Source organism: Nyctereutes procyonoides, unplaced genomic scaffold, assembly GCF_905146905.1.
Source record: "Nyctereutes procyonoides isolate TBG_1078 unplaced genomic scaffold, NYPRO_anot_genome, whole genome shotgun sequence".
Classification (NCBI taxonomy): domain Eukaryota; kingdom Metazoa; phylum Chordata; class Mammalia; order Carnivora; family Canidae; genus Nyctereutes; species Nyctereutes procyonoides.
The window spans coordinates 33,497,080-33,520,713 of NW_026575159.1; the positions used below are offsets into that span (position 1 = coordinate 33,497,080).

General features: G+C 47.9%; 1 protein-coding gene across 5 annotated transcripts; it reads right to left on the bottom strand.

The window, feature by feature from the left end:
- Nucleotides 1–5,933: 5,933 nt before the first annotated feature.
- On the bottom strand, nt 5,934–22,623 carry ZNF16 (zinc finger protein 16). Of its 5 annotated transcripts, XM_055313953.1 has the most exons (5): nt 22,508–22,623; nt 21,905–22,144; nt 20,628–20,804; nt 19,751–19,955; nt 5,934–11,788 (listed from the first exon to the last, which is right to left on the bottom strand). In XM_055313953.1, the coding sequence occupies exons 4-5, from the start codon at nt 19,944–19,946 to the stop codon at nt 9,942–9,944; spliced, it is 2,043 nt and encodes a 680-aa protein (XP_055169928.1). In that variant the 5' UTR covers nt 19,947–19,955; nt 20,628–20,804; nt 21,905–22,144; nt 22,508–22,623; the 3' UTR covers nt 5,934–9,941. The 5 variants fall into 5 exon arrangements, with proteins under 5 accessions (XP_055169928.1, XP_055169925.1, XP_055169929.1 ...); XM_055313950.1 differs by lacking the exon at nt 20,628–20,804; XM_055313954.1 differs by lacking the exons at nt 21,905–22,144; nt 22,508–22,623 and adding an exon at nt 21,637–21,890.
- Nucleotides 22,624–23,634: the final 1,011 nt, after the last annotated feature.

A 23,634-nucleotide genomic window follows, 5' to 3' on the forward strand; every position in this document is an offset into this window, starting at 1 on the left:
TGTGAATTGCCTACTTCCCTTCCATAGGATTGCACCATCTTGCATTCCCACTGGTGATCCTTTGTGACGTAAATTGCACATATATATATTTTTAAAGATTTGTTTATTTATTAGAGACCATGAGCGCTAGGGACAGAGGAAGAGGGAGACAGAGTCTCAAGGAGATTCCATGCTGAGCACAGAGCCCGACATGGAGCTTGAGCCCAAGACCTTCAGGTCTTGACCTGAGCTGAAACTAAGAGTCGGACACTCAACTGACTGCACCACCCAGGTGCTCCAAGCAGCAGATATTTTAAAAACTATTTTTAGATTTTTATTTATTTGTTCATGAGAGACAGAGAGAGAGAGAGGCAGAGACACAGGCAGAGGGAGAAGCAGGCTCCATGCAGGGAGCCTGACGCAGGACTCAATCCCAGGACCTCAGGATCACGCCTTGGGCCGAAGGCAGGCGCCAAACTGCTGAGCCACCCAGGGATCCCAGGTGCACATATTTTAATGTACAATTTGAGGAAATTTTTGAGATAAAACATGCTTGTGAAACTATAATCATAGTCAAGATAGTGAACACATCTATCTACCTTAAATGCATCCCCTGCCTTTGCTGGTGATTGATCTGCTTTCTGTCACCTTAGCTTACTTTGCATTTCCCTGCATTTCTATGAACAAGGAGCCTGATGCGGGGCTCGATTCCAGAACCCTGGGATCACAACCTGAGCTAGAGGCAGACGCTCAGCTGACTGAACTACCCAGGCACCCCTATTTTGAGTTTTAAAACACTATTTTGATTTTTATCCTTATTGCTGCGTAGTTTGGGTTTTTGTTTTTTTTTTTTTTTTACTTGGGTTTTTTTTTGCGTGTGTTTTTTTTTTTTTTTTTGACTGTTGGGTAGTATTCCATTGGAAGAATATACCACAACTTGTTTATCCATTTACCTGTTAGTGGACATTGGGTTGCCACTTTTTGGCTTTTGCAACTAAAACTACTACAAATGTTTATGTACAAGTATTATAGACCTAGGATTCTCTACCCTTGGGCTCATATCTAGAGTGGCTTGGTGGTATAGTAGGTGTGTGTTTAACTTTTTAAGAAACTGCCAGCCTCTTTTCAAAGTATTTTTTTACTACTTTGCATCTCCCAGCCAATGTGACAGCTCCAGTTGCTCCTCATAATACCCACGTTTGGTGTAGTTGTTTTAAAAACTAGCCATGGATGTAGAGTGGTGTCTTATTGTGGTTTAATTAGCATTTTTTCTTTTTTAAAAAAATATATTGTGAGTTCTAGTATTTTTATTTATTTATTTATTTATTTATTTATTTATTTATTTATTTATTTATTTATTTATTTTTATTTATTTGAGAGAGAGAGAGAGAGAGAGAGAGAGAGGCAGAGACACAGGAGGAGGGAGAAGCAGGCTCTATGCCGGGAGCCCGATGTGGGACTCGATCCCGGGACTCCAGGACCGTGCCCTGGGCCAAAGGCAGGCGCCAAACTGCTGAGCCACCCAGGGATCCCCATATTTTTTTAAAGATGTATTTATTTGAGAGAGAGCATGTGCACAAGTGGAAGAGGGGCACAGGGAGAGAATATCCAAGCAGACCTCCACTGAGCATGGAGCCCAAGGTGGAACTTGATCTCACGACCCATGAGATCAGGACCTGAGCTGAAACCAAGGGTCAGTCACTCAACCAACTGAGCCACCCATGTGCCCCGTAGTTTTTAATGCATAATGATATTGAGTGTTATTACTTATGCCTATTTACCATATATTCTTTGGTGAAGTGTCCATTCAAATCTTTTGCCCATTTTTTTATTGGGTTGTTTTCTAATTGAGTTGTAGGACTTCTTTGTAGGATGGGCTACAGGAGTTTATCCTTTCCTCCATAGTCTTGATAATAGACTTTCAGAGATGGCACCTTTTTCTTAGATCAAATTTCCATATGAGAGTCATCTTCTCAGCTGATATTCTAACATGTGGAAAGGCTCAGAGCCTAGCCCATGGGCACAAAAGACCATAAGAATAAGCCACATGGGGTACCTGGGAGCCAGGCTGCCCTCATGCCGTCCTGTTACTTCCAGGGAAGCCTAGTAGCCACGGATGATTGTCGGGCTCTTGCCCGCCAAGCCCCAGGGGAATGGTCCAGCTAAGACTCTGCTGCTCTCACAGCTGTCTTGGCATGGGTTGCATTGTTCTCAGCCATCAGGTCTGTTCTGCCCTCAGACTCAGGAGTTCCCTCTGGAGCCATGGAGGCTTTAGGATTGGGCTGGATCCTGGCCCTGCTCTGCACATACCATGCTCCAGAATTTCCCAGCTTCGCCTTGTGTGGAGGGGTGCCTGTGGACGTTAGGGGAGACTCTTCCCTCTCGTCAGTCTGACCCCAGATGTTTTAGGACCCGCTTGTAGAGCATAAACCGTGTGGGGTTACATGAGGGAGATCTCGCAGGACTCTTACCAAGCACGTGGATCTTCTGCACAGTTTGTACCAGGCCAGCTACCAGCTGTTAGGGCTGCTGCTTTGTTGTTCTTAAAGGAATTGAGGTTGTTGGCTGAAGGCAGGAATCGTGTCTGGGAGTGGAAATAGAGCAAGGAGAATGTTCTCCCAGCCTCCAGTTCCAGCGGTATACGGAAGAGGGAGAAAGCTTCAGGGCACCTGTGTGATCAGGGGGCGACCAGGTTTTAGAACAGGAAGTTGAAGGGAACTTTCAGAGAAGTCACAACACAGAGGAATTTGTTGATGTCCATAAACAAAGGACAGAGTGGAAGGTGTGGTGCCAGAGTGCTTACTGCTTCTATTTTTTTTTTTGAAAGCATGGAAAGGTTTATTACATAATGGAGGAATCTGGGAAGAGTAAGGAAAGCCTCTCAAACTGGTCTGAAATGGCTTGAGAGGAGAGTCATGAAAGGGGTATTGACTTAGGGTCTTTACTCTGGTCGGCATGTATGGTGGGTGGGAGGATTGCCAAGCATAGGTGAAGTCTTAGGTGGTTTGAATCTTATGTTGTTGTCAAAGGAGAGAGCACCCAGCTTTTTTATCAGCTTGTCCAGATGTGGGCATGGAGAATAGGGGGATGAGATTCCAGGGCTGTCAGCAAACATCAAAAAATGGATCCAGACCACTCATTATAATTCACCTGTGATATTTGATGACTGAAACACACCATATTTCATTTAATTGAATTAGTGCTTGTTTATTTTATTATTTTTAAATTTTTATTTATTTATGATAGTCACACACAGAGAGAGAGAGAGAGAGAGAGGCAGAGACACAGGCAGAGGGAGAAGCAGGCTCCATGCACCGGGAGCCCGACGTGGGATTCGATCCCGGGTCTCCAGGATCGCACCCTGGGCCAAAGGCAGGCGCCAAACCACTGTGCCACCCAGGGATCCCATTAGTGCTTGTTTAAATAAGCTATACAGCCCTCTTGCAACCTGCAGCCTGAGGCTAATGAAGGAGATGAAAATCCCACTGAATCCTTCCAGACCCCAGCATTGTGTATTCTGAGAAGGGACAAGAGTGCCTTAGCTACTTCAGAGGGGATGAGGGTGTCCTGGTGAGATCCTGTACTGTGGTCGGAGTATGGGTAGAGTCATCTGTGACCTTGATATTTTGGGACATCTATGTGTGAGGCATGAGATTCTGAGAGTTCTTTGCCCTAAAGGAGGCAACTCTTAGGCGATGGCACGAGAGTTGGTAAAACAGATGTGGCCATTCATTAGCCAGGCCATCCAGTGCTAAGATAATTGTCTGAAATTTGGGGAGGCTTGGGTGGCTCAGTGGCTGAGCATCTGCCTTTGGCTCAGGTCATGATCCCAGGGTCCAGTTCGAGTCCTGCATTGGGCTCCCCACAGTGCACCTGCTTCTCTCTCTCTCTCTCTCTCTCTCTCTCTCTCTCTCTCTCTCTCTGTCTCTCATGAACAAATAAATAAAATGTAAAAGAATTGTCTGAAATTTGGCTAACTATGCTGACATTTGGATCTGGTTCTTTAACAGGGGTGTGCTGGTTAAGAAGTGAGGGCCAGCAGCTCCCACTGAGCTCCATCATCTATCATGGTTGGCAGTGTGCTGTTTGTATAGTCTGTGAATTCCCACTGCTTTTCACTTAGCTCATCCCAAGAGGCTCCTCGGGTAGTCAAAGGGTCTGGGGAGGGCTGCCCTCCAACAGCCTGGCCCCTGGCAAAGGATGAGGTCAGGGGAGGCTGCCCCTTCTGTAGGTGGTTAGGGTCAGGGTTTAGGGGCAAGGGGTAGGCCTAGGGCTAGGGCTAGGGCTAGGGCTAGGCCAGGGCCTTTCACAAACTAAAGCATACTAGGCTGCTAGGTAGATGGTTTGAGACTCAGGGCCTGTGAGAGCCTTCATTTCTAGAAGGGCCCAGTACATGGCCAGCAATTATATCTCTTGTAGCATATAGTAGAGGGCAAAGAAGATCGTTTCTTGGACCAGAAGCCTTTGGACAACTTATGGCCACCATGGGTGGTCCAGATACTCTGGAAAGTGCGAGAGGGGTTTGCTGAAGCCCCTGTGCTGAAGGAATCTTGTTGGGGGATACTAATGGGTATGTGGTATTGCAATCAGGACGGATTCTTGAGGATTTTCTTGGAGAGGCCCTCAAGTAGAGTGGGCTATTTTCCAAATAACAGCATAAATGAGGTTAGGTAAAATTTGTAAATGAGGAACATGCTGCCTCCAGAACCTCAAAAAGATCTAAAGGCGTTGTGGGTGCTGACAAGCTTACTGGCTGTTTTTCAAGCTTCAAGGATGGAGCAGCCCTTGGCTTAACAACCATTTTCAGCAACTTAATAGCAGAGGCAGGGGCTTGTACATTGGGGGACAATGGCCCAGTCCCTTTGATGAGCTCCTGTGTGTCCTGAATATATGTGACACACAAATTAATATCAAATGAGTCTCCTTGGAGGAGGATGTCATCAATAATGTCACATCTCTGTTCCCAGAGGAAGGTGGATGCAGTTAAGATCCCATCTGCCACTACTGTATGTGACAGTGAGGTTGCTGAGGCACCGTATGGGCATCCAAGAAAAGGAAAATCATGTTCCTTTAGAGGTGAAGGCACACTGTGGCTGAAAGGTTAAAATAGGCGCTGAATAGAACTTGTTACCCAAATCTGTAAGCACAAATGACTTGGCAGTTGCTGATTGGATGGAGCCCATAATTTCAACAACACTGGGTGTGGGGGCCTCACCAGATGGACCATAGCATCATGACTGCGGTGATCCACCGTGAAGCACCATTCATTCTTTCCAGGTGTAAGAACAGGCCAAATTGGGCTGCTAATTGGAAAAGCGGTGGTTCTATAAATAGGTCTTATATAATGGGTTTCAACCCTTGAATGCCCTATTTGAATTTATATAGGGCTATGTTAACTATATTAACTGTGTGTGTGCGCGCGCATGGGAACTCATACTGCCAAACCAATTTATAAGTAGCAAAGACTTAATTAAATTTTTAAAAAATATTTTATTTATTCATGAGACACACACACACACACACACACACACAGAGAAAGAGAGAGAGGCAGAGACACAGAGGGAGAAGCAGCAGGCACCATGCAAGGAGCTTGATGCGGGACTCGATCCCAGGACTCCAGGATCACGTCCTGGGCTGAAGGCAGCTGCCAAACTGCTGAGCCATCCAGGGATCCCCGACTTTATTAAATTTTAATTTATTACTCACTGGGTAAGAGTGTCCACAGAATATTTAAGAGCAGTGTGTATTATGATTATGAGGAATGTAGGCAATAATTTTGTTAAGATGAGGCATATCTATCTGTCCTCTATTTTATATTTAGTAACTTATGCTTTTTTAGGGGTCCCTGTTTAAATTCAGTGGTGTATCCCCGAGTATAGCCATAAATCAACACCCTTTATTTTTAAAAGATTTTATTTATTCATGAGAGACGGGGGCGGGGGGGAGGGAGAGAGGCAGAGACACAGGCAGAGGGAGAAGCAGGCTCCATGCAGGAGCCCGACGTGGGACTGGATCCCAGGGCTCCAGAATCGCACCCTGGGCCAAAGGCAGGTGCTAGACCGCTGAGCCACCCAGGGATCCCCTCAGTTGGCCAAATTGTGGGCCTGTTTTGGTTTGTTGCTTCACCTTCTATGCAGGGTTTCTTTCCTTTCTGTGGGGGGAGGGGTCACTGGATGTACTTCGGGGTGGTCCTCTCTGCTGCATTCGGGTTCACAGATTTCTTCCAGAGAACCTCTGGTCAGCATCATCAGGGGCAAGTGCCTGGCAATAGTTGCTTTACAGGCTTAATTTGGATTTGAATCAATCTCTTGGCTGTGCTGGGGGTGTTCTTCCCTAGAACTCGGAGGCTCCGGATCTTTGTTGTGACACCAGCAGTATTCAGGGATCCTACTGGAGCATCTGCTCTCTGCAGTGTGAGCCTCACTTGGCATGCCACCCAATTCCTCCTTGCAAATGTGCTCCTTCTGAGTGGCCACCCGATGGCCACAGGTCTCTCCCCTGGGCTAGAGTCCGTTGCAGCCTTGGTCTCAAGTATGCATAGGCCTGGGATCAGACACAACTCAGGGCCCCTTTAAGGAGGGCTCCTGTCCCGTACTGCTGTCCCTAAACAACAATTAATTATCTAGTGATTTAGGTCAGCTACTCCCTAACAAAGGCTCTGTTGGACTTAAGAGTGCAGCGCGTGTGGCATGGCTCAGTGTGGGCTGGCTTGCGCTGGCCAGGATGGGGGGCCGAAGCCTGAGCAGATGGAGCCCTGGGGCACCATAGTCCAGCTGTCCTGCCCACAGTGCCAAACTCGATTCTTACCATTACCTGCAGGATGGATGGGCACCCCCCACCCACCCAAAATTCGGTTCAGCGGTCAAGACTGACAATGCCACACATAATGCCACACATACCACAAGGGCATGAGGTCAGCAAGGCAGGGATCCTAGCGTAGGTCCAAAGTGGCTTGAGGGGCAACAGAAGGGCACTGGCCTGGGCGTTTGCTGTGGTTGGGGGTGAGGCTGCAGCACACACCTCACTCCTCCTGTCCTGTAGGGTTTCAGTGACTTCAAATCTGCTGGCCCCAAGGAGGGGGCACCCAGGCTTCTTAGTGCTTGTTCCCCAAGAAACACTTTCAAGGACATCATGAAAGTAAAAAGAAATTGTAGTTGACAACCTGCTTTCCACATGTTCTTTTTGGAAACATATTCCAAAATCAAAATTCCTCAGGCTGCAGACAGCAATCCCCTAAGTTTGGTCAGATCTGTCCAGACACTGGGTAGGGACAAAGGCCCGGTGAAGCTTGACACACACTCCTTTGTCTAGACTGTGGCTTCCCACAGCTATGCCTCAGCCCCAGGGGGTGGGGGTGGGAGTCTCCCAATGATGTGGAGGCCAGGGGAAGGGGCAAAAAGAGGGATGAACACAGAGGACATGCTTGCCCCAGAGCCTCTTCTCCACATAGCAATGACCTTGTTAAAATGTGAGTCATCAAAAGCCTCCAGCATCTCCCATTTCACCCAGTGTAAAAGCCAAAGTCCTTATCATGGCCATAAGGCCTTTTGTGATATGGCCCATTACCTCCCACCCCATCTGCTTCTCCCTCTGCTCACTCAACTCCTGGCCATACTGACCTGTGATGATTCTTGAACACTTGGTCTGCTTCTGCTCGGGGCCTCTGAACCGGTGTGATGAGAAAAGCCTGTTTTTTTTCTAGTTACTGCCCAGGCATTTTACCATAGGACAACCCTACATACACCCAGAGTGTGGACATTGAGATCAGAATTTGAGTTTAGGGGCAGCCCGGGGGGCTCAGCAGTTTAGCGCCACCTTCAGCCCAGGGTGTGATCCTGGAGTCTTGGGATTGAGTCCCGTGTCGGGCTCCCTGCGTGGAGCCTGCTCCTCCTTCTGCTGTGTCTCTGCCTCTCTCTCTCTATAATAAATAAAATCTTAAAAAACAAAACAAAACTTGAGTTTAGTTAGTGATCTCTACCCTAAGCAACTCCTGAATAATAGGTGCTTGCTACCCTATTCCCTTCTCATTCATGACCTGGGATGGTGGACCACCATTCCCCTGGGTCATTGGGCCCCTTGCTTCTGGGATCTGTGTGCAGTAATCTTGTGACTTTAATTCCTTTGTATGAGTGTATTCAAACTGTGCCTTCAATAAAAAAGACCCCAGGGTTTTCACTTTCCCAAAACGGGAGCTTGGATGCTGAGGGAGCTACCTGGTGACCTATGTGGGTAGCTTGTACCTCCTCCTTCCACAGCTCTTAATGTGCACATTCCTAATTTACTACTCAGCTCTGCCTTCCTAACAAAACTGGCTATTCCTGGTGTCATCCCCCACTTCCCATCTTCACTGGTCATTCTCTCATTTGCTTCAAGTTGTCAACTCAAAGGACATCTTGGGGAGGCCCCTGATAGCCTCATTTAAAAGACCCCTTCAAAACACCCATACCTTATTTCTTGCTTTCTTTTGCTTAATAATAATCATAACCATTAGGCCATTTTCTCTACCCAATGGAATGTAAAATCCTCAGGACAGGCGTTTTTCTTTCTTGTTTCCTGCTGTGTCCCCAGCAAATGGCATGTAGTATGCATCAAACAAGTATTTACTGGAGAAAAGGATGGACTCAGGGTGGACAAAGGGGAAAGTGAAGCCAGAGAGGGTTGCCCGACAGTAAGAAAGAAAAGGGAGGTCTACATGGGGCAGAAAGAGGAACAAGTGAGCTGGAAGGTTAGCACAGCAATGCTATAAGCAAAACTGCAAATGTGGCAGTTTCTCATCTAGGGTGTTTCCTTGGGAAGGTGGGGCTGAAGTGGGGTGAGCAGTGATGGCTACTCTGATGGCCTCTCAGAGAAGGGGAGGCAGCCCAGTGTAACCCCAGCCTGACCTGTGCACCCTTGAGCCAACTGTCCCATATTTCCCTTCAAACCTCTCCTTCCTCATTTATAATTGATGGCCTTGCTCCTACTTCCTTGAAAGAACAGAAGCCAAGCCCTTACCATCCTACCCTAACTGCACACCCGACTACATCAGCCTGTTAATGCCTTTCCTCCTGGAAAAACACAGGAGGGGCCTCTCTGTCCACTTACCCTAGGACACCCCCCAGATGAGACCTGCTGGCTGGCATCTAGGAGCCTTTCTAGTGGCAGATGTGTTGTTTCTGGGCCAACCCCCACTGCTCATGGAGAAAGGCACACTCTGGGAAACTGAGGGGTCAGTCCCCACCAACTACGGATGCTCACAGGTGCTCTATAAATGTCTGGTGATGAGCAGGCCTGGGAGCTTGTGAGAACAGGAGGGGTATGCAGAGGGCAGGGCTCTGTGGGGCCAACAACCAGGACCGTAAGGTGCAAAGCCAGAGGGTGGGAAATAGCTGTATGTGTAATTGTGCAGCAGCCCTAAGTGGGACCATAAGGCATGACCTTAGACTCAGGTACAAAGGACAGGGGGCAGGAATCCTGCACCTAGTGGGTACATGGGAGGGACAAGAAAGAGTGAGGAACTGGTGGTAATGAGTACACACCATTTCTGGGGAAGGATGACTGCAATTCGACCTGAAAAACTTTTGACCTGATAAGCAGAGTATCAATTATAACCATAGGCACCAGAATTCACTCTTTATGAATAATTGCCAAAGAAAAGAGTTACTGTGGTTATTTCGAACCAAATATCGGTTTACTTTTTTGGTTCTGTTTGATTATAGTAATAAACTCTATTCATGAATACGCAGCATCTATCATCTCTCCCCTCCTAACAATTGTGGGAGTTTGGCAACAAAATGTACAAGCAAAACAAACAAGAACCACGGGGTCATAGGAGACAGGAGTGATGGTAGGGGAAGGAGGGTCTGGGCTTTGTGGACAGTGGGATGTGAGGGGGAGAGGGTAGCAAGAATCTGGCTTCAAGTCTGGAAGGTGAATGAAGCCAGGACATGGCCAGAGGAGTCAGAATGGAGCTGCATTCCATTTCACTCCCTGGTGTGGATCAGCTGGTGCTTGACCAACTTTGACCGCTGGCTGAAGGCTTTCCCACATGCAGAGCAGTCATAGGGCTTCACACCGGTGTGGATCCTCTGGTGCTGGATGAGGACTGAACGCTGACTGAAGGCCTTCCCGCACTCACTGCACTTATACGGCCTTTCACCAGTGTGGATTATCTGATGTTGAATAAGGTGTGAACTCTGGCTGAAGCCCTTACCACATTCAACACACGTGTACGGCTTTTCTCCAGTGTGAACTTTCTGGTGGTGAATGAGGTTTGAGCTTCGGTTGAAGGCTTTACCACACTGGTTACATTCATGGGGTTTCAATCCATTATGGATTCTCTGATGCTGAATGAGAGTTGAACTCTGGCTGAAGGTTTTTCCACATTCAGTACATTCGTAGGGTTTCTCTCCGGTGTGAACTCGCTGGTGAAGGATAAGGTTGGAGCTCCGACCAAATGTTTTTCCACATTCGCCACACTCATATGGCTTGTCACCTGTGTGCACACCCTGATGCTGAATGAGGGCTGAGCTGTGGCTGAAGGCCTTCCCACAGATGCTACATTCATACGGCTTCTCTCCTGTGTGGATTATCTGGTGCTTTCTGAGCACTGAGCTGTAACTAAAGGCTTTTCCACACACATTACATATGTGAGGCTTTTCTCCAGTGTGAATTCTCCGATGCTGAATGAGGCTTGAACTCTGACTGAAGGCCTTCCCGCAGTCACTGCACTTATAGGGTTTCTCTCCAGTGTGAACCCTATGATGCTTAATGAGGTTGGAGACCCGGCTGAATGGTTTGCCACACTCATTACACTCATAAGGTCTCTCTCCAGTGTGAACTCTCTGATGCTTCCTCAGATGTGAGCTCTGGCTGAATGCTTTCCCACACTCATTACACTGAAAAGGCTTCTCACCAGTGTGAATCCTGTGGTGTTTAATGAGATTTGAGCTCCGCCTAAAGGCCTTCCCACATTCGTTGCACACATACGGCTTCTCTCCAGAATGAATTCTTTGATGTTGGATGAGGTTTGAGCTCCGCCTGAAGGCCTTCCCACATTCACTGCACTCATAGGGCTTCTCACTCATGTGAGACTTCTGGTGCTTCTTAAGGCTTGAGTTCTGGCTGAAGGCTTTTCCGCATTCACTGCACACATAAGGCTTCTCTCCGCTGTGATTAATCTGATGCCTAATGAGGTTTGAGTGCACACTGAAGGTTTTCCTGCATTCACTGCACTGATAGGGTTTTTCACTCACATGAGACCTCTGATGATTTTTAAGGAATGAGTTCTGGCTGAAGGATTTTCCACATTCATTGCATACAAAGGACTTCTGTCCAGTATGGATTATCTGATGCTGAATAAGATCAGGGTTTCCTCTGAAGGTTTTCCCACAATCATTACATATGAGTGGGCTTTCAGCTATGTGATGCTCCTCATGGCTACTTAAGTCCATACTGTGCTGGAAGCTTTGGCCACACATATCATACAGATGTGGCCTCTCTTCTGTAGGAATTCCCTGAGATGCTGTTGGGTTTGGGCTCAGACTGAAGCTTCTTACAAAGTCATCACAGCCCAGCTCTTTCTCTAAGGGGCTCCTAAGGAGCACTGCCATTGGAGTGAAGCCCCCCTCCTGGTAGAGTGACTGCACTCGTCTCTTACTGTCAGGGGCTCCCCAATCCCTCTCCAGTACATCATCACAGAGTTCTCCAAGCTCAGGCACCTGGGAAAAATCACTGGTATAGTTTTCTGATATTTCTTCCTGTGATTCCAAATCCTCAGAAACTTCTTTCTTCTGAAGAAATTCCTTGCTCTTAGTCCTGGTGTCCCAATCTGAAATGACAAACAAAGTCACTTGGAAGGAAACAGGAAAATACAGATGACACATCTGGGAATGCGTGACCCACCAGGGGTGGTAGTCCCTAAACTCAAGAGGACCAGGGAGGAGCTGGGAGGGCTTTGAGGAGACAAGGCAGCAGAGCCCTAAACTACAAGACTGACGCTTGCTCCCCTGACCCATGTCTCAGGAAATCACCGCTCGTCTCCCTACTGGTTCAAACCAAAATCCCAGGTGCTTCTCAGCTGTACCTCCCCTCTCCCACTGCAGGTCATCAGCAAGTCCTGCCAGCTCTCCCTGGAGTGCCTCAAGTCCAAGTGCTCGCCACTCTCCCCGTACAACATTATACACTTCATGCTGTATTGTTAATCACTGCGCCCTTTGGTATTTCCCACTGTGTTTCTTGCGCCAGTAGTTTTCTTAGCACCAACTAATGGCATTCAGGCCTTGCCTCAGGAGTCACCAGTATGGAGAGGTGGGCTCTCTGCCGGCAGGTGCAGAGGGGCCAGAGAAGCAACAGATTCTGTCCTGTTCAACAGAGGAGGCTTCAGAGACTGTGCCCTGCCCTACCTAGGCAGCCCTTACCCCCCCAAACCTGCAATTCTGGCTGCTGCTAGCTGGACAATCTTTGCCCTGGTACAATGATGAAGCCGCTGTGTCCATCTTTCTGAAGGCAGAAATGTGCACAAGGTTCCTCATCCGTCAGAAGGGCTGTCACCTCCCCCTCTCTCTTCACACCCAAAGGAACAAGGAAAACATCACTCCCCTGGATCTCACTTGAATGCAGATCTTAAGTCTCTGTCTCATTCAAATGGAGACACCCAGACCACTCTGCTGCCATCTTTCCCTGCCTGGATGCTGAGAAGCTTACCTCGCCTCGTACCTACCCCTCCTGTCCAGAGACATCCTAGCGACATCAGAGTATTTCACCTTTCGCCCAGGCCCTTCCTGAGCTCACCTGCACCCCTGCTCTTGTTCCCTGAGCACAATGGATACACTTAAGATCTGCCCCACTTGGAACTCTCCCCAGATGGTCCTCATGATACTTTTTTTTTTTTTTTAAGATTTACTGATTTTGGGGTGGGGGACAAGGGAGGGGCAGGAGGAGAAAGAAACTTAAAGCAGACTCTGCGCTGAGCACAGAGATGTACACGAAACTTGATCTCAGGACCCTGAGATCATGACCTGAGCTGAAATCAAGAGTCAGACACTTAACCAACTGTGCCACCCAGACGCCCCTCCCTCCTTCACCTCTTCCTGGTTTCTGGCCAAACACACTTCACTGAAGAGACTTTCTCTGATCACCTCCCCTTCTTGCTGTCTCCTGTGCAGCCTGGCTGCTCCCTGACAGGGCTCCGTGTCCTGAGAATGGCCACAGTCAGTGGTGCAGAGTAAGTGGGTGGACATCCCTCCCCGTGATTCCTTGGACTCGCTGTCCTCTGACCTGTCCCTCAGTCCACGCTAACATTGCCTCTCCCCTCCTGGGAGTTCTAGGACCTAACAAAACAGCACTGCGTCCCTGCCTGTTCTAGATACTTCTGTTCCCTCTGGAGCCACCAGAATGATGTCAATGCAGACCTGGCACGGCCTCACACTCAGCCTATCTGCCTGCCATGCCCACACATGTGGAAGCCCCTGCACACTTCTTGCCCTTTGAATGGAGTTTGTGTCAGACTCTCCTTGGAACTCAGCCATGTGCCTGGCACATCATATGGGGACCATGCTTTACCCTCCTGCTGACCCTCAGGTAGGCCCATCATCACATGCTGCACATGGGCTGACCCTGTTCTTCTGTGAGCCTCAGAGCTCCCCAGGTCAGGAGCCCTTGCTCTGGGGTGTCTAGGAAATGTTCACATGATGCTGGGCTGTTAGGAGTAATGAGGGAAGAGTTCACTGAGGACTGCAGGGACAGACAGGAAGGCTGCTATGGGAAACAAGGGTATGGACAGGATGGCCAAAGCACACTATGCCCCCCACTGCTCCCAGTGACTGACCCAGCGACCCTCTCACTCTCCTTTGGCTGCATATGGAGTAGGGACCGGAAGGCGATGCATGGGAGTTTCTATTTTTCTACACCCCGAAAACACTTGTTACATATTTAAGTATTACAACCACTTTAGTGGGTGTGAAGTGGTATTTTCATTGTGGTTTTGATTTGCTTTTCTCAAAAGACTACTGAAGCTAAGCAGTTTTTCATGTGCTTGTTGGTCATTTGCCTATTTTCTTTTGAAAAGCATTTCTCCTCAAGTCCTTTGCTATCTTAAAATTGGGTTGCCTTTTATTGTGGAGTTCTTTATATATCCTGGATACTAGACTGTTACCAGAAACACAATTTGGAAAGGTTTCCTTCCATTCAATAGGATGTCTTTTTACTTTCTTGATAAGGTGCCTTGATACTCAAAAGTTTTAATTGTGATAAAGTCCCACTTACCCATCTTTTTCTCTTATTGCTCATGCTTTCAGTGTTATATCTAAGAATCCATCGCCAAACCCAAGGTTATGAAAATTTACATCTAAGAGTTTTATGATTTCAGTTCTTTATTTAGGTTGTTGGGCCATTTTGTTTTTTTTTTAAAAATAAATTTTTATTTATTTATGATAGTCACACAGAGAGAGGGAGAGAGAGGCAGAGACACAGGCAGAGGGAGAAGCAGGCTCCATGCACCGGGAGCCCAACGTGGGATTCGATCCTGGGTCTTCAGGATCGCGCCCTGGGCCAAAGGCAGGTGCCAAACCGCTGCGCCACCCAGGGATCCCTGTTGGGCCATTTTGAATTAATTTTTGGTGTGAAGTAGTGGCCCCAGTTTAGTCTTTTGCACACGGATATCCACTTGTCCCAGCATCATCTGTTGAAGACTTATCTTTCTCACTGAACGGTCTTGACAACCATGTTACCAATCGATTTGTCACAGATGTCTGGGTTTATTTCTAGACTCTCAATTCTCTTCCAATGATCTGTATGTTTAGCTTTATGTCAGTACAAAACAAAAAAAAATTTATTATTGACACTTTGTAGTAATTTTTGAAACTGGTGACTATGAGTCCTCTGACTTTGTTCTTCATTTTCAAGCTTGTTTTGACTGTTTAGAGTTGTAATTCTATGGATTTGAGGGCTAAGTTTTCAATTCCTGCAAAAAAAGCTGTTGGAATTTAAAAAAAAATGATTTTATTTATTTATTCATGAGAGACACACAGAGCAAGGCAGAGACACAGGCAGAGGGAGAAGCAGGCTACATGCAGGGAGCCCGATGCAGGACTTGATCCCAGACCCTGGGATCACCACCTAAGCAAATGGCAGATGCTCAACAACTGAGTCACTCAGGTGCCCCCGCAGCTGGAATTTTGATATGATTTGTATTGAATTTTTAGATTGCTCTGGATAGCACAGACATTTGTAACATTATTACGTCCAATCCATGGACTTGGCATCTTTCCAATTGTTTAGGTACTTGCTAATTTCTTTTGTCAAGGCTTTGTAATTCTCAGCAAACAAGCTTTCACATCCTTGGTTAAATTTATTCATAGATACTTTTTTTCTTTTTTAAAGATTTTATTTACTTGAGAAAGGGAGAGAGAGAAAGAGATGAGGGAGGGGCAGAAGGAGAACCAGACTCTTCACTGAGCAGGGAGATCGACGTAGAGGTAGATCCCAGCACCCTGAGATCATGACCTAAGCTGAAGGCAGTTGCTTAATGGACTGAGCCACCCAGGTGCCACTATTTTTTTTTCTTTTGATGCTATTTAAGTGAAGCTTCCTCAATTTCATTTTCAGATTGGTCATTGCCGGTACATAGAAACAACTGATTTTGTGTGTTGATTTGTACCCTGAAACTTGGTTGAAATTTATTAGTTCTTCTACTTTTTAATGGATTCTGTGATAGTCTACATATGTGATCACGTCCTTTTGAAACAGAGATAGTTTCTATCTTCCTTCTCCATCTGAACGTCTTTTCTTTTTCTTCGCTGATTGGTCTGGTTAGAACTTCCAGTACAATGTTGAATAGCAACGGTAAACAGGTATACCTTCCTGATCACTAGGGGGAAAGATTTTCATCTTTCACCATTATATATAATGCTAGCTGCGGGTTCTTCATGAATGCCCTTCATCATGTTAAGGAGGTTAGCTTATATTGAATTTTCTGAGTGGTTCTTTTTTTTTTTTTGAATTATCACAAAAGGTGTTTGATTTTGTCAAATATTTTTTCTGCATCAATTGAGATGATTATGGATGGTATTAATGAGATGATTATGGGTTTTTTCCTTCATTCTATTAGTGTGACTGGTTTTGTTACGCTGAACCTGTGTTCTGGGTTACATCCCATGTGTAGAATATTTTATTCTTTAGTCACTTTGGTAATTTTTGTTTGTTTTCAGGAATTTCATCTAAATTATTTGTCAATGCACAGCTGTTAACAGTCTTTTATTCATTTATTTATTTGTTTATTTATTTATTTATGACAGAGAGAGAGAGAGGCAGAGACACAGGCAGAGGGAGAAGCAGGCTCCATGCTGGGAGCCCGACGTGGGACTTGATCCCGGGACTCCAGGATTGTGCCCTGGGCCAAAGGCAGGCACTAAACCACTAAGCCACCCAGGAATCCCCCAACTGTCTTCTCTTAAACTCCTGTTTACTTTTGTAAGATCAGTAGTAATGTCCACTTCTGAGATTTATTATTTATGTCTTCAGAGGTTTGTCGATTTTATATTTCCTAAAAAACTTTTGATTTTGATTCTCTAATGTTCTACCTTCTATTTCATTTATCTCTCCTTTAATGTTTTTTATTTCCTTCCTTCTGTTTGCTTTGGGTTTAGTTTACTCTTTTCGTAGTTCCTTAAGATGTAAAGTTAGGTTACTGATTTAAGATCTTTCTTTCTTTTTAATGTATCCATTTACTGCTATAGATTTCCCTTTCAGCACTGCCCTTACATACTGGAAGTTTTTATTTGTTTTCATTTGTCTGCAGGTGTTTTCAAATTTCCCTTGTGATTTTTTTCTTGACCCACAGGTTAACAGATATTTATTTTTTTATTTTTAAATTTTTAAAAAGTTTTATTTATTTATTTATTCATGAGAGAGAGAGAGAGAGAGAGAGAGAGAGGGAGAAGCAGGCTCCATGCTGGGAGCCCAACGCGGGACTCGATCCTGGGACTCCAGGATCGCGCCCCGGGCCAAAGGCAGGCACCAAACCGCTGAGCCACCCAGGGATACCCAAAAGTATATTTTTAAATTTCTTTTTTTTTTTTTAAAGATTTTATTTTTTTAAATTTTTATTTATTTATGATAGTCACACACACACAGAGAGAGAGAGGCAGAGACACAGGCAGAGGGAGAAGCAGGCTCCATGCACCGGGAGCCCGACGTGGGATTCGATCCCGGTCTCCAGGATCACGCCCTGGGCCAAAGGCAGGCGCCAAACCGCTGCGCCACCCAGGGATCCCTATTTTTAAATTTCTACACATTTGTGAATGTTTCACTTTTCAGGCTGTGGTTGACTGAAGATAATATGTTACATGATTTCAACTGTTTTTATATTGAGATTTGTTTTGTGGTCTAACATAATGTCTACGTTGGAGAATGTCCAGGTACACTAAAGAAGAATATGTACTCCTTTGGTGGAATTTATGTAAATACATGTCTATTAGGTCTAATTGATTTATAGTGTTGTTCAACCTCCCTACCTTTTTTTTTTTTTTTAAAGATTTTATTTATTCATGAGAGACACATAGAGAGAGGCAGAGACACAGAGAGAGGGAGAAGTGGGCTCCCTGCAGACAGCCCGATTCAGTACTCGATCCTCAGATCCTGGGATCACACCCTGAGCTGACGGCAGACACCCAACTGCTGAGCCACCCAGGTGTCCCTCCTTACAATGTTTTTGAACCCATGCTTTTCTGCCCTAAGTTTTGAGTTAGGCAAAACAGAAACAAGTGCTTTGCATCAACCCTTTATCCAATCCCCCACAGGTTAGGACAAACAAAATTATTTTTGAGTAAGGTCTTATCTGATCCCTTTGGAATGAGGGACCATGATCCCACACTGGTAACACAAGATGCTCATTTTAAGACTGCTACTGAGCCAGGGTGTGTTTGGGCACAAACAAGTAAAAACACCACAAAGCTTTCCTACCATTTTTAAGTGGCCTTTTTTTCTTGATTTAGCATTCACCTGATTGCTGTAAACCTGTTTTCTAGATTTAGATTCTTGACAAAATTGGTGCTAACAGTTTCTACTTTTTTTTTTAAGATTTTATTTATTTATTCATGCGAGACACAGAGAGAGAGAGAGAGAGAGAGGCAGAGACACAGGCACAGGGAGAAGCAGGCTCCAAGCAGGGAGCCCAACGTGGGATTCGATCCCGGGTCTCCAGGGTCACATCCTGGGCCGAAGGTGGCGCTAAACCGCTGTGCCACCCAGGCTGCCCCCTTTTTGTTTGTTTTTAATGTTTATGTGGAGGACTTGGTATTTTGAGCTACGTACTCCAACATTCTGTTCCACAGTGGCTTTTTAAACATGAGTTACCATCAACCTAGGTGTTGTTTTTGTTTTTCTTTTTAATGGAAGAGGGCCTGGCCTCCCCCACCATTCTCTGCCCAGCATACCCTTAACCCTTTGGTTCACATTCTGCCTCTGTCTGGAGTGCTCATCAGCAGGCCTGCCTCTTAGGGCCACTTCTTGGGACCTCATCATGTCTCTCATCCCCTAATACTCTCCTGCTCCAACATACCCAGGACTGCCTTGTACCATCTCTGCCTGTTGAAGGAGGACATCAAGAGGATGTGACCACTGGTTGACTCATGAGCTGGATCCAGGTGACCGGGTTCCTCATCCTTTTCCCGTCCTTGAACATACATTCTGCTTGCCTTCCCTGCTCCCAGAAGCTGCCCCAAGGACACAGCCTTGAGACAATGATGTGGTGCTGACACCATCTAGACAGTATATGTAACTAAATCCAGTTAAGGCCACTCTATCAACTTTTAAGATTTTGTAGGTGGGTGCTAGGGTTCATTCATATTGCAGCCTTCCAAGACAAGCCTCTTAAATAAGTTCCCTTGCTTATTAAACTGTCACCTACAGGGATACCTGGGTAGCTCAGTGATTAAGTGTCTGCCTTTGGCTCCAGTCATGATCATGGGGTTCTGGGATCGAGTCCTGCAGCAGGCTCCCTGTGGAGAGCCTGTCTCTCCCTCTGCCTGTGTCTCTGCCTCTCTGTGTCTCTCATGAATAAATAAATAAAATCTTAAAAAAAAAAAAAAAACCTGTCACCTACCAACCTAGGTGTCCTGCCTTGTTCTTCAGACCATTTGTATACAGAGGCCAGTTTAAGTTATACCTGTAAAGTTCACAAGGTTTGCAAACTAACACTGCCATTAGCCCAACCTTCCCTGGCCACAGTGTGTGACCAAGGTCTTCTGTCCAGATATCCTGATTATAAACCATAGGTCATGTAGTTAAGAGGGGCCTCCAGTAAAATAGCAGATTCCAGTGAGGGAGGGTTACACTGAGTGACCATCCTAATCACTGCTGATAGGGCCACAAAAAAGGCAAGCTAGTTGGGGGCTCCTCAGGAAAGGACAGTCTAGTAGAATTCCAAAGTGGAGGGGAATGGTTAGGTAGTGTGAATACAGCCAGGAGGGAGCAGGATCACAGCCTGAGTTAGGGCAGTACACTGAGTGCAGGGGACCACCATCAGCCTGGTGGCTGGGCTGGGCAGGGCTCAGCCAGTGACCCATTACATCACAGCTCTCTATGTCCAGTGGGGAAACCCAGTGTCCTGCCCAGGCACCAGGACAGCCTGGAGCCAGGCTCAATTCCTCTCTACTCTCTAGCCTAGGCCCTCAAGTCCATGGGGTAGCCCATCCCTCATAATGATATGGATGTCTCTTGGGGGTAAGCACAGGGTGATGCAGACAAAGTCCCTCCAGAATGAGGGCACCAGTGGGAAACTTGCTCCCAGTACCTGGCTGCTGATGGTGAGGGGGGGTGGTTCCTGGCTCAGTGTAGCCACAGCAGTGGGGATCACGGAGTGTAGATCCAGCATGGGTCACAGCAGGAGCATCACTCACACAGGCCTGGGCTGCAGGGATCCAAGGGGATGGTCCAGGAACTGAGGGCTCCATTTCTGCCTCTTCAGACCGAGCTCTGAGGCTAGGCATGGCTGGAACCTGGAGACCAGCAAGGATGCAGGTGAGTGTACAGAGGGGCTAGCTCCAGGGAGCCATACCTCCACCTGGCAGGGGTCTCTTCTACTCCTATAGTCTGAGACCTGGTGCTGGGTCTCATGGAAGAGTTAAGATGGTGATCTCAGGGCAAGGTGAGCAGTGTCCCATGGGTATCCTGGAACGGCCCAGGCCTGCCATGATAGGAGAACAGCCCCAGAGCCTACACCCACCACGCTGGGTCTACCCCTCATTCCTGACACAATGCCCTGAAGGTGGACCATCAGATCCATTCACAGTAGAGCCGCAACATGGTCATCATGGTGTCTGAGTCGTGACCTCCCGGAAGTATCTATAGTAGGTATCCCTGTCTCTATCCCCGACCTGCCTTCCCACTTTAACAGTGGTTTCCTCCCAGGCTCCTCCTTATCTCTTCGTGCTGGTTCACCAGGGCTTACTTTTAAACCTACACCGATTTCCTTGGTTAAGGAAGGAATCAACAACCTTATCCTGTGACGATTCCCAAACTTGGGCTCATCTCCAGCTCTAAATCTTCCTTCTGAGGAGATACAATTCTCTCACTGATACGACGGGTCCCCCTATGGACCAAGTTAGTATTTCCCCCACCTCTCCCTGCCCTGTGTCTGCAAATGCACTATGCCCTGCTCAGTGGCCCACCTGTATTGTGGCAATGTCCTTTGGCCCCTTATCATGCTGCACCACTGACAGGTGACGATCACCTCTTTGTCTTTCAAGGGTGGGGAAGACAAGTCAGGAAAGGCTGGAAGAAGCCCATGGTGGACGGTGCCTGCCTCCTGGGTAGTGTGTAGAAGCCCCGACAGTTGTCTTGGCTTTCTGTAATCCAAGTGCCTGAATTAAGCTCTGATTGCTGAAGCATGCACTGCAAGCAGGCATCCATGTCAAAGATGGAATAAATGCCAGCCACTGGACTCCCTAAAGAGCCAGGCCGCTTCCCCTGATTGAGCCTCCTTTGTTTTAGAGATCTTGGTTGATTCTGATTACTGGCCATTTGGTCCACTTGTTATTTTTCTTTTTATGTACTTGAAATTCCCACTCTTATTTTATTTTATTAAGTACTTTTATTTGAGAGAGAGAGAGAGGTGGAGTGTGAGTGCGCACCAGTGGGGTAAGCGGCAGTGGGAGAGAGAGCAGCAGACTCCCTGTTGAGCAGGGAGCCTGAGTCAGGACTCAATCCCAGGACCCTGAGGTCATGACCCGAGCTGACTTAACCAAATAAGCCACCCGGGTGCCACTCTACTCTGTTCTAAATTCACCAATAAAGAGTGAGCCCATGAAACCCTAGGTCTCCACCCTTGACCCCGATAAAAGCAGAAGCCAGGCCACTGCACCTGTCTTTCTCATTACCTGAAACCTCCCTTGTGGCCCCAGGTGTGCTAATTTGCAGGCCCTCTAAGTAATAAACCTTTATTTTTTGAAAACTTCCTAATGGTTGTTGCTGAAGAGCATTCTGCAATCACAGTAAGAACCACAAGGGATGGTCCACCCAAATCCTTGGTTTTTGACAGGCTGAGACCAGGACAAAACAGGAGGGAGCAAGGAAGCAGTACCCTGCGGCAGGCAGGTATTTAAACAAGGCCCAGGGAAGCGGGCTTAGGCAATGCCTGGTTAGAAATTTGGAGAACATGAGGTAAAGGTGTGGACCGACCTCAGAAGCAGGGTCGTGGGGTACAGACGAGTCCGTGGCTGCTTGACGGTGGCACAGGGGCCACGTTTCTGTATCAGGACAAACAAACCGGGGATCCCTGGAATGGTGCGAAAAGCGTCAAAGCAAGGAGAGCGCGGACTAAAATGCCTGTCCGGTAGCAGCAGGACAGAGTAGGAGTTGCTTCCGTGGGCGGGGGGGTCTTCACCACACAAATGAACATTTGCAATATTCACTCGCTTTATTTTAAAATTCTTGAAATCATCCTCACCGTCACTGAATGAGGGCACAGTCACGTGGCTCAAGATTCAAAGGCAAAGGACTTCTGGAGAAACACTCCCAGCCAGCGGCTCAGCTCCCCTCCCCAGCGGCTGATGTGCCCTTCCCGAACGTTCTACACTCCTCTCACATCTTGTTTTTCTCATTCAGTAAATGTGGGGCCACGTCCGGGACACAGACCGAACCTGCGGTAACCTGAACGCCCTGGACCTCCGTGTGCAGCTGCAAAGCCCTGCAACCCGGGGATACGGCATAGTCGGTGGCGAGGACCCCGCAGAGGGAGTTCCCGCGTGCCCCGTGTCATTACCGGAACCGTTGCGGACGCAAGGTTCCCGCGCAAGCCCTGGGTTCTCGGGGACTGGGGCGGTCGGCCGGAAGGCGCGCGCCCCGCGACCTCCGGGAGCCAGTTCCCCCGCCTGAGACTCGGCGCGCTGGGCGGGCCGGGGGGCGAGGCCGGCGCCGCTCCGCCCGCACGGGGACCCCGCCGGCCCCGCCGCCCCGCGACGAGGGCCCGCTGCGCCCCACCCCGGCTGCCATACGCCGCCCCCGCCCCCTGCCCACGCCGCCCTGCCCAGGCCCCGGGGCCGGCACCCACCGCGGGGCGTCCGTGTCACGGCTTCCCGTCCGCGGGTCCTCCCCGCCCGGGGGTCACTCCGGTCGCCGCCCGCCGCCGCAGGACGGCCGGCTCGGCCCAGAGGCGGGGCCGGAAATCCCTCCCCCGACTTCCGGGCGGCGGCGGCGCTCTAGGCGGCGGAGGCCCGGAGACTCGGTGGCCCCGCCGGCGGCCGGCGCGAGCGCGGGCTCCCTCGCGTCCCCGAGGTCCGAGCGGCGGCCCGCGCGGTGCTCGCAGCCTGTGTGGGGGCGGGGCCCTGAGCCGCCGGGCGGGCGGGACACGCGGAGTCCCTAAGGAGACGCCACGCTCCGTGCGGCTGCCCGGGGCACACTGAGCTCGAGGACGGCGGGCGCCGGCAGGTGCATTCGGCGGGAAGATGGTCAAAATTAGAAATCTGTAATGAAAAGTTCGCAAAAAATTCTTAAATATTGGAATTTACGAACATTGCCTACGTAATCTTTTAATAAAAAGTGATAGTAGCTGGAAAAGGACAGACTGCTTATCAAGCAATGAAAAGCAAAAGACTTCATTCTCGCGCCTATGGAAGCCAGTGTGAAGTGGAAAATATACGAAATTCAAAATTTACAGAATATTTTTCAGAGAAAAAAATATCCATAAAACAAAGGAAAATTCCGACTTTTTAATGCTTGTGGGCCCTGTAAGGGGCTCTCAGGGAAGCTACACTTTAACATTTGTCAGAGTCCAAGCGCGGGCTCAGTCTCTCCTGGGAACACGTTCTACATCCGGGAGTAATGGGCCGGCGGGGAGAGACCAGGAAAGCCGCTGCTTGACCAGCCTCTACAAATCCCAGAGATACGGGCGCATGAGCAGACCACCCGGTTTGTCTTAAACATCAGCTAGAAGGTATTCAAAGGCGACACCAAGAAGTCTAAGTTCCCTGGTCACTTTTGTATAAAAGTGCCCAGTGCCAGCTGATTCAGGTCCCTCTCACTCTAGAGAGCTTGATTTCTGTTCTCACCTTCACTTAATAAACTATCACTTCCCCCTTTTGTGTCTTAAAAAAATACATTCTTCCGCTCCCGGAGACAACTCTACAACCCTGTAACATTCGCTTCATTTATTAATAACCTAAAAGGGAGGAATCCAAA

What these genes read in the sequence shown, in the direction of transcription:
- ZNF16 (XM_055313950.1), bottom strand. Translation starts at nt 19,946, where the DNA reads ATGCCTAGCCTCAGAGCTCGGTCTGAAGAGGCAGAAATGGAGCCCTCA. An exon ending in CCCTCACCATCAGCAGCCAG is followed by an intron (nt 11,789 to 19,750) that starts GTACTGGGAGCA and finishes TTGTCATTTCAG; the next exon opens with ATTGGGACACCAGGACTAAG.